At 32.4% G+C, this 11,227-nt stretch overlaps 1 protein-coding gene across 2 annotated transcripts; it reads right to left on the minus strand.

The window, feature by feature from the left end:
• Window positions 1–7,100: 7,100 nt before the first annotated feature.
• Window positions 7,101–11,227, minus strand: LOC125064980. 2 transcript variants are annotated; one of them, XM_047672345.1, is made up of 4 exons: window positions 10,951–11,227; window positions 10,629–10,778; window positions 9,965–10,184; window positions 7,101–8,705 (listed from the first exon to the last, which is right to left on the minus strand). In XM_047672345.1, the coding sequence occupies exons 1-4, from the start codon at window positions 11,071–11,073 to the stop codon at window positions 8,359–8,361; spliced, it is 840 nt and encodes a 279-aa protein (XP_047528301.1). In that variant the 5' UTR covers window positions 11,074–11,227; the 3' UTR covers window positions 7,101–8,358. The 2 variants fall into 2 exon arrangements, with proteins under 2 accessions (XP_047528301.1, XP_047528300.1); XM_047672344.1 differs by having other exon boundaries at window positions 10,933–11,227.

Raw genomic sequence — 11,227 nt, forward strand, 5'->3', positions numbered from 1 at the left:
TAATGACAATTCGTTGGACGGTTCATCGAATACCACTAATTTAAGACGTAGCGAAAGAATTCGAGAATTACCCCCAAAGAATTATAAGCAAATGCACGATCCTGATTTATTTTTATCTCTTTTTAATGATACGCAATCTTTACCTACATCATATAAGAATATTTTCGATAGGCACGATTCTGATAAGTGGTTGAACGCTATACAGGATGAAATTGAGTCGCTTCGAAGCAACCAAACGTGGACATTAGTCATTAGACCGAAAAATGTTAATATTATAAGTTGCAAGTGGGTATTTACAATTAAAAATAATGAATTTGGTGAACCTACACGTTATAAAGCTCGGTTGGTTGCTCGAGGTTTCACTCAAGAGTATTTACAAGACTATCACGAAACGTTCGCACCAGTGGCTCGGATAACTACTTTTAGATTTATATTAGCACTGGCAAATCAGTTTGATTTACATTTACACCACATGGACGTTAAAACCGCGTTTCTAAATGGTATATTGAAAGAAAATATTTATATGGAAGTACCGGAAGGTATTTTAGCAAGTAATAACCAGGTTTGTAAATTGAATAAAACATTATATGGCCTAAAGCAGTCGTCCAGGTGTTGGTATGCACGGTTCGATCTCATTCTCAAGGAAATGGGTTTTAAGAACTCTGAATTAGATCCTTGTCTGTACATATTAGACAAAAATTGTATAGATAAAACGTGTATATAGTTCTGTACGTTGATGATTTAATTATTACTACTAAAAATAGTAATTTATTACAAGCGTTTAAAAACAGTTTAATGCAAAAATTTCAAATGACTGATTTGAAGGACTTAAAACTATTTCTTGGTATTAGAATTCAAAGAACAACTAATACAATTTCTTTAGATCAAACAACATATTTGCAAAATGTTCTAAATAAATTTTCTATGAAAGATTGTAATCCATCGAATTCACCTTTTCCTTCTAAAATCAATTTTGTAGCTTTAAATTCAGACACTCACTATGATGCACCTTGTAAAAATGTTATAGGATGCCTTATGTATGCAATGCTTTGCACAAGGCCAGATATTTGTGCTTGTATTAATATATTAAGTAGATATCAATCTAAAAATAACGAAGAGTTGTGGAAATATTTAAAACATCTCTTACGATACATTAAAGGTACAATTAATTTAAAATTGGTTTATAAAAAATCTGAATATAAAGAGATAATAAGTGGGTATGCAGATTCCGACTGGGGAGGTGACGAGAACGACAGAAAAAGTACAACTGGCTATTTGTTTAAGGCCTTTAATAATTGTACAATTTCGTGGACCACACGAAAACAAAATACTGTCGCCGTCTCTTCAACGGAAGCTGAATACATGGCTCTCTTTGAGGCTGTGAGAGAAGCAGTCTGGATAAGGTCATTGTTAAATAGTATTTCTATACAAATAACAGAGCCTATTGTAATATTTGAAGACAATAATAGTTGTATATGTATTGCCAATAACCCCACAAATCACAAAAAATCTAAGCACATAGATATAAAATATCATTTTATTAGGGAACAAATCGCTAATCAAATAATAATGCTAGAACCTATTTCCACAGGAAATCAACTAGCTGACATGTTCACAAAAGCGATACCCTCCAAGAGATTTATAGAATTAAGAAAGAATTTAAATTTGTTTTGAAAAATAATTCATGTTTTGTGTTAATCAAGTAAATGAAGGAATGAGTTTATTTAATAAATAAAACTATGGTTTATGTAACTAAATAGTTAGTATTTTATTTGTAAAAATGAGTAATGAAAGAAATTATGTTATGGTATTGTTATATTATATTAACTTGTATTTTTGAGGGGGACTGTTGGAATATACAAAAATTCAAGCCTCTATACATAATAGATTTCTCTTTCATTATATTATTCAATCTTTCACTCATTCACATTCGCTCACCACTCATTCAATCAACGAACAGCTTTACTTGATTATTTAATATTCATTATTAAAAACATTGTCAAACAGTGCAGACGTGTCTTATTATACCTACCCCATTTCCCTTCATTCGTAAATAAGGTAATTTAAAATATCCAACGGCGTAGTGGAATCATCAATAAACATCGGTAAAAAATTGATTTCATTAAAGAGCTCGCACTTTTCTATATCTGAAGAGCCAGCATGGCAAAGTTTATTTAATACATTAAAACAATGTGCTTTTTTGTATCCGAGTCCAAATCCTTCCAGAGTTTAAATTTTTGAAGAAATGAAAAAAGTACATTATTTTGATTCAAATATCGAACCGTTCGTAGAACTTAGTAATTGAGGTGTATATATAGGTGTGTAATATAGTAAAAAATACTTTATAATGTGTTTTCGCGTCTGTTATCTGTTCACTCTGCACCTTATAATTAAAATACCTTTTACGAGCGCGAGGGCGTGCAAGTGTAGGAAATTCTGCTATTACCTCGACTATTACGCTACAGTTTTCGCGCCGTTAAGGAGTTCCTCAAAAGCGGACTCATTACATACAGACAAACCTATTTTTGGCATTATCAATCACTTTCACCGCTTCTGACCATAAATACAACGTCTGTCTTTTAAAGAGCATTGCTATCTTTAATTATCTTGCTTAAAATTTTAAACCAAATAAGCAGAGACCAGATTAATTTAAAGGACTTAACTTTTGCCAGTAATTAATTTGCCATATTTCTTGACTCCGCATCTTTTCTTCTATCGGAATATATGGTAAACAAGGCATCATACACTTTTCCCAGATCAAAACGTAAAGCTTTTACTTCTTTAACCCTGCTTTATTGAGTATTTAAGAGCGATTGGCAATTCTTTAGCAAGTATTTGCCAATGTGCTGTTGCCTCAGAATAAAAAAACATAAATTTCTTGCACAATTGAAAAGAAATTTACAATGTCATTCACTACCAAATTTAGGCTGTGTGCCTCATAAGGTACATAAAGTGCTCGCGTATTTAAATCTTAAATTAGTTTTTATAGCCCTATATTTCTCCAAGTTTGCACCATTATCGTAATCTTGACCACGCATATCTTGTCAATTTCTTTTAAGATTAAGAACATTTAACAAAAATTCAGCTAGGCCAGTAGTGTCTGTAAACGGAAAAAACCCAGAAAGTGATCTTCAGCCTTGTTGTTGCTTGCATTTAAAAGAACGTATCGTACGACAACCGACATATGTTCTTCATGTGTAATATCTGGAGTGCAATCTAAAATAATTAATTGAAAAATATTTGGATTGTGTCAATTTCAAAACAATAGTTTTTTTTATTCTTTCTCCTAATAATTGTATTATTTAATTCTGAATGTCGTTTACACCTTTAAAGACGTATCACGTTGTATGTTACCCAAGTCAGATATAAATTTTAAGTGCTTAGTGATAAGTTGTTGGTGTAACTTTTCCAATAAATATATAAATAAATAAATATTATAGCAAAGATAATGAATTAGGCGTGACTCAGATTTTTGAATAATGGCAATGTATTCCGTAAGCTCATTATCAAAATTTGTTAAAGCTTTAAATAGTTACCATTATCAGAATCGTATTTTTTTTCAGATCTTTCCCGAAAAGCCATACATTGCCTAGTTAAAAAATGAATAATGTTAATTATTCGTTCGAGTACTGTTTACCAATGTTTTTTTTTTCCTGTTGAATATCATTTTGTTGCAAGAAATCTATAGACGTGATAGGTGTTTAGAGCCGGCTCGACGCATACTTAGACACTATAGGCAAAATCCCTGCAATTCGGTACCTCAACAAGTTGTTCAATAATATTTCGGACAAACACAGGTGTCTATTGAAAGCCAGTAAGGTTTTATTAATATATAATAATGACTATGACAAAGAATTTCCTTACATTTTATAATACAATTGTTTGGAATATTTGTAACTGCTTAATAAAGATAGTAATTTTCTGTGAGATAATTATGTTTTTGATTAAATGCACATGCCCACAAAATAAATACGTCTTTAGAATATTTAGAAATGTATGTAACTGTGAATGATAATAATACCCACTACTCTGGCCAACATTTTTGTTTATTGTGGTTTCTTATTTATGCTTAATCTATACACATGATAGCTATTAATCTAAATAAGTGGCGAAGATTTGATAAAAGCCCTGATAGTGTGACATTGAGAAAAGATCAGAGCCTACCCCAATTTCTTTCACACACTGTTTACATAATATGAACCTATATGATGGGATATCTCATGTAAAACTGCCAAAACAACAACAATCAGTGATATAATCCAGCTTATATAAAATGTTAATAACCAATTTCCACCTTTTAAGGGATGAATTTTCAAAAAGGCTTTAATACATGTGAACTCATTATCAAAAGCCATAATACCTATTTCTGGATTTGTAAAGTTTTAAAAATGACGAATTTCGATAGACTTTTATTCTCTGTAACCCCCTTAGAAAATTACATTCTACTTAATTACTGACATACCTACAACGCAAATTAGGTAGGTGACGAAACCACAGTCGGTCATTTAAAAATGTTAGTAAGCAGCATAATATTTTATAAAACAAAATTGTTTTCTTTCATTAAGCATACATGTGCGAAAAATCACCAAATCAAATGACGAATAGTTATTTAATTATTTTTAATAAAATATGTAAGCTTGGATAAAATTGGGTACCGTAAGATATTTCGGGTTTTCGGACACAAGGTGTAAAAAAAAAACAACCAGAAAAGTTACTTATTTTTCTTCCAGTGCCTAAACTATAAAAGATAGAACCATAAAATGTTCAAATTAATTGTAGATCTTATAAATATCTACAAAAAAGTCCGCGACACACTATACCTATCTATGTCGAGTGAGGAACAACAACCATTTTTTTATTAAAAAATCTTTAATTTTTTTGGCCTACATTTAAACGCATTTATTTTACTTACACATCCCGCCCGCATTCGTCCACTGCTGGACATAGGCCTCTCCAAATGCACGCCACTTTGGTCTTTCTTCGGTAACTCGCATCCAGCTCCTGCCAGCCGTCTTGCGCAAATCGTCACTCCACCGTACCTAAGGACGTCCTACACTACGTTTGCCGAGACGCGGTCTCCACTCTAGAACACGTTTTCCCCAACGGTTATCGGTTCTACGACAAATATGGCCAGCCCACTGCCACTTCAGCTTACTAATCCGGTGGGCTATGTCGATGACCTTGGTTCTCTGACGGATCACCTCATTTCTGATGCGATCCCTCAGAGATACTCCGAGCATAGATAGCCCTTTCCATAGCACGCTGAGCGACTTTAACCCGGTGGACTGCCCGAGGTAGACATATTTTTGAACAACTTCGAGGACGGTACCGTGTATCGCAATCGGTTCCGGTAGAATATGTTCATTGAACATGACCTTGGTTTTATTCAAGTTCATCCGTAGGCCGATGCGCATAGAAGAATTAGCCAGCTCATTCAGCATCTGTTGTAGGTCCTGCAGCGTTTCTGCCATGATGACGATGTCGTCTGCGAATCTCAAGTGAGAGATGTACTCGCCATTGATGTTGATGCCACGCCCTTTCCAGTTCAGCGTCTTGAACATGTCCTCCATTGCATTAGTGAACAATTTGAGGGAAATAACGTCCCCTTGTCTCACTCCTCGATGCAATGGTATGGGATTCGTTTGCCGACTCTGTACTTGGACGGACATGGTGGCGGCCTTGTAGAGACATCTCATCACTTGGATGTATCGCCAATCAACTTGGCAACGCTGCAGGAACTCCAGAACAGCCCAGATTTCAACCGAGTCAAAGGCCTTCTCATAGTCCACGAATGCAAGACACAGGGGCTGACTATACTCATGGGACTTCTGTATAATCTGCCGCACTGTGTGGATGTGGTCTATGGTGCCGTATCCACTCCGAAATCCGGCCTGTACCGGGGGTTGGAATTCGTCGAATCTTCGCGCAAGACGGTTCGTGATCACTATTGAAAACAGCTTATAGATGTGGCTCATTAGGGATATGGGTCGATAGTTCTTCAGCAGGGTCTTGTCTCCCTTTTTGAAGAACAGGACGACCACACTCCTACTCCACGCCTCCGGAGTTCTCCCTTCGAAGAGGACAGAGTTATAAAGCTTCTGGAGCTCCCTCAGTACGGGTTTACCTCCTGCTTTCAATAGCTCTGTTGTAACGCCGTCCTCTCCATGGGGCTTTTCCATTTTTAAGCTGTTTAAGAGCAAGACTTCTGGCAGGTCTTCGGTGAAATGGCGTGTTAATGTAGCTCTAGGATCCTCATTTTCGGGATCAGGTCGAGATGCATGCGATGCGTATAACCGGCCGTAGAAGTCCTCTACTTCCGAAAGAACTGCCGGCTTGTAAGAAACGACTTCTCCACTTGCTGTGATACCTACATTTGAATATTTTCATCATTAACAACTCTAACATCTACATAAAGACAATCTATGCAGCCTACGGATAATGACTGCATCGTCGATGTTAGTGTCGGTGTCTATGAATTGACCTGGGAGTCATTTTGATGACGGTGTCTTTCCTGGGTAGGCTTTTTGCAGTGGTAACCGTCATCCACGCGGACGGAGCCACGGGCGACCACTATTAAACATATAAAAATATAATAATCTTTGAATTTTCAAAAAATATTCAATGTACACCTACAGATTCGGTCGATTTACTCCTTAATTATATGTATATGAAAAAATATCGGTAAATAAGTTAACAAAATCAAAAATCAAGTCATAATATAACTATTTACATCACATCCATGATCTATATAGTGCAGTGATTCCCAAAGTGATCCAGGTGGACCCCCAGGGGTCCACGTGAGACTTGCTGGGGGTCTACGTAGGCATGAATAAAAAATGGGGGTCCATAAGATGTTAATGGGAGTCCACGAAAATTTATATGCTTTTGATTGTAAAGAGCAAAAATGTAAGCATAGTTTTTATAAGGGCCTACCTACATTGTTTTAAGTACCTAAGTAGATAATATTTTAATAACGCAAGCGACTGTTACTTGTCCATACTTGCGTATTCGATATTACGTACAATTTCGTGTACAGACTTGCAAAGCGCTATCCGCCCGACAATGCTTAATGCTTGTTCAGATATGAACTTGATCACCACTATAAATACTTGATGCCAAAGGTACCTACCTTTTTTTTCTTCATCTGTTTGAGAAAATCACTAACAAATTATAGATTTTAATTGCTGAAATACTCGTAGGGTTACTAAGGATAGAATTAAAAGCACCAATATTAAACAAATTTAAATTTAGTTTATATTTTAGTGTTTCTCGCAAACTGGTTACGGACACATGCTAATAGGTGGTTCACGAGAAAAATTGTATTTATATTTTGGAGTTAAAAGGCTGGCTTACATCGAAATTGTATAAAATAAGAACGCATAATTATATATATTTAAATATTATATTTTTATCTATGTATCCTGTAGGACATACATAATCAGTACATATAATAAATGAAAGTTTATTGAGTTAAAGGATTATTTTACCATAAGGTTACCGACTTTCTTTTTCGTTTGCAACTTTGTAGGCTGATTTTTAAATGTTTCCGATATGTCCACATAGTTGTTATTTTTTTCAATAATGTGTGCGATTTATAAATTAGTATTTATATTAGATATACATAAATCACTGCCCACAGTATAATTCAATTTAAATCATATGCAATTATTTTTGTCAATGACAGACATTGATCCTATTAACATTTAGAAGAATAATGGCATGAAAAAAAAACATTTAATTACATACTTATAATATATATAAGTAATTATGTTTTTTGTCATATTTGCATCATTCAAACCGATATTGCACAATACACAATATTCAAAGTCTATATAAGAACACAGTAACCTGCAATCATATGTATTATATAATCATATGTATGCTTGCGAGCTTTCCTTAGTATACGCGTTCATTCCAGTTCACAATTTTATGCGGCGCATTTGCTAAACCGTATGAATATCTTCTAGCTTAGATCGTTCAAAGTGTTGGCGTGGATTAAGATTGTTTTGTTTCTTCTGGGCTCTTGCATTTTTCTCAATCCCATACTTTGCTTTAATCCCGTATCACCAGTCAACACTATTATTGCAATAACAGGTATCGAGAAGTAATACACATGAACTCTTTTTACTGATTTTGTTCAATTTACAATTAGCCCGAAAGTAATGTATTTCATAAGATCCGAATATGCGACAAAGGGCTTTATATGAGGTGTCCTGCAGCCAAGTTATATTAACGACCCTGCGGGCAGCGAGTCTGATGCTATTAGTATTTAAATATGCAAACTAGCCTTATCTTAAATATATTTAAAAAAAACATGTTTACAGAAATTTAGCAAAATGATTAATTTTTTTATAAAATTTATAAAATGATATTCTCACAATCAGAAAACCATTTTTTTGGTACAAGTCTATAACCATGTGGCATCTGTTTGATTATATTGAATGCTGCTAAATCGACGATTGAGAAGTTATTGTTGAAAATCCAAGTGTCGGAATACATAAAGATTTTAGAAATTATAGTTTGCCTATTTCTATCAGAGGTAGATTCAATTTGGTAGAAAATATCTAATAAACCATCAACTTCGTGATTGTTATAGTCATACGGAACAATGTCTTTATAAATAAGGCATAAGTATCTTATAATGCTTACTGTACCACGAATTGGTAAACTCAAGGATGACACTTTAATTTGTGGTTTAGCCATATCTGTAACAAAAATAGTAACTTTAGATTAAATAAATTATAAAAATGACACATAATTATCCTAACAAACTCATATTTCCTCATATTATATTGTTAATTGTTAATATACTTTATTGTACACCACAAACAAAAATTCAGAAATCTTAGGATGAAACAAAAAACAAAGATCTGATCTAGGCACCTAAAATAAATAAATATCATTATTTACAGTTTCTAAAAAATAATTGTTCTTTTATTGATAAACACATAAAAGCTAGAACAATATTTTTTATATTTTTGTATAAAATTTTAATATTTACTGGGTATTCTAGATTATAAAAACACTGCTGGACAAAATCTTAGGACCACTTTTAAATGATTTTATCATCGGCAAAATAATATAAAAGTATACCTAAGAAAAATTAATTGGCACCATTTTACTGAATGATGAATCAATAGAGTGCGCATAGTAGTAGGTCTATTGTAATATTTTTGTTGCTATGACCAATTTAGACTAAATTCACTTCCAAAAATTATTAATTACCTGGGTGTACATGTTCACTAATGCCACTATTTTTAAATGCAATTTAAGGATGCCGCTTATTTTTCAATGAACCCGTGGTAACTTTGTTTTAGAAGTGTTAGTTAGATAGTCCTTACTTACACTAGCTTAAAATATTTTGTGTATGACCATGGATAAAATTTAGCGTGGGATACAAACATTAGCAAGATTATTACAAAATGTTAGTGATCATGTTAAATTAATAAAGATAGAATATTTTAGATTTATACTACAATTATGTTAATCACACTTTATTTCCCGTTAGTAATGTTTTGTTGCAGTAAATTCATCTCTACCTTACTTTATAAGATTATTTTTGTATTATATGGTACCATACATGTTCATACAAAGATGAAATTTGTTTTAAATATATACTTTAAGTAATCATCAAGAAAATGTTGATATTTTTACTTAATGATGAATATTAGAAAAACTATTAAAGCCACAAAGAAGCCACAAGAAAAAAGAGGTGTATAAAAGAATTCTACACCAATTTTGGCCAGAAAAGTACAAACTTTTTTAACCATAATTATGACATCATATGTGTAAGTTTAAGTTTATTAATTCAATAATCAGTTGGGTTACCCCAATATTTATCTAAATTTAAAATAAATATCTGATATGCACAAATTTTCAATTTCAGACATACACACACATAATTTTCATAACAGAACAATAACAATTTTATACTAGGTTTTAATAAAATACTTTATATACTTACGTTTAAATATCAGCCTGAAATTAATTTTGGCATCTTTTTGTAATTGATACAAATGTTGAAACTTCTGAAAGAAATCTTGGATTTTTATAACTTTTGCCTGGGGTACTGTAGATAGAATGTGCCAAGAGACATTGATAGTGCCAACATTTTTTAAAAATATATTTAAAAACCATGGCAATGTCTCAACATTCAAAATTAACACAATATCATCTGGCTTATTCTGTAATGAAACAAATATAACACCTGTAAGTCTACATTAAGTTACAGATGAAAACAAAATACTTATAGAGTCTTGATTGAATTTAGCAACTATATAAAACATGTAAATAGCTTTTTGTTGTAGTTATTGAATTTAAAAAAGTGAGACTTAGCTTATTACAAGTATATTGAGATAGATTTATTATTAGATCATCTTGCAATGTTTGTAAGATGAGGTAATTTAAGAACATGAGAAATTAATTTAAAAAAAGTATGGCACCACAAACAAGGCAAAGGTGTTGTGATGGAATGAAATGACACAATAATATATTAAATATAAACAAAAACTTAAAAATGTTTTTTTTTAATTAGATTGAATTTAATAAAAAATAACATTTTATGAAACTTCAGAAAGATATAAAAAATAAAAGTGTAATTTATTAAGGATTTTATGTTTCTAACTCACATTGGCAACAGATTTATATATTGGCTCTTGATGATTTTCCAATTTACAGAATGAACTTATTGTTTTTATTCTTTCATAAAGAATATCTAACTTCTGCAGTAGTTTATCTTGCCTCTCTTCCAAATCAAGTAGGTGAGTATTCGGCATTTTCTAAAAAAAAACAAATATAATCTTTAGAGATTTAAAGATTTATGTAGATATCCATTATAACCTCGTTACAAAAATATTAACTTTGATTATTTAAAGTGATATCGAGTTAAATATGAATGCTTTATTTATAAATATGAAACATTTTGAAATAAACCTTAAGAAACTTTGTAACCTGCTCGCTTATATTTATATCGGTGACTTTTTCGGTAGCTTCAATCGGATTTTTCAAAGGATACATGCACTTTGGCAGAATTATTTCTTTTTCAAAAGATAAAATATTTTTCATATGGTACATTTCGAGTTTGATTAATCAATATCTTACAGAGAACATCAATTCAATATATTTCAGTTCCTACTCATAATTCTATGCCACGCTACAAATATCAATTTTACTGGAAAATTCAATAAAATCCAATCCAAGTGAGTGCAAGTGGCAACTGGCAACTGAT

The sequence above is a fragment of the Vanessa atalanta genome, chromosome 6 (genome assembly GCF_905147765.1).
Source record: "Vanessa atalanta chromosome 6, ilVanAtal1.2, whole genome shotgun sequence".
In the NCBI taxonomy this organism is placed as follows: Eukaryota; Metazoa; Arthropoda; class Insecta; order Lepidoptera; family Nymphalidae; genus Vanessa; species Vanessa atalanta.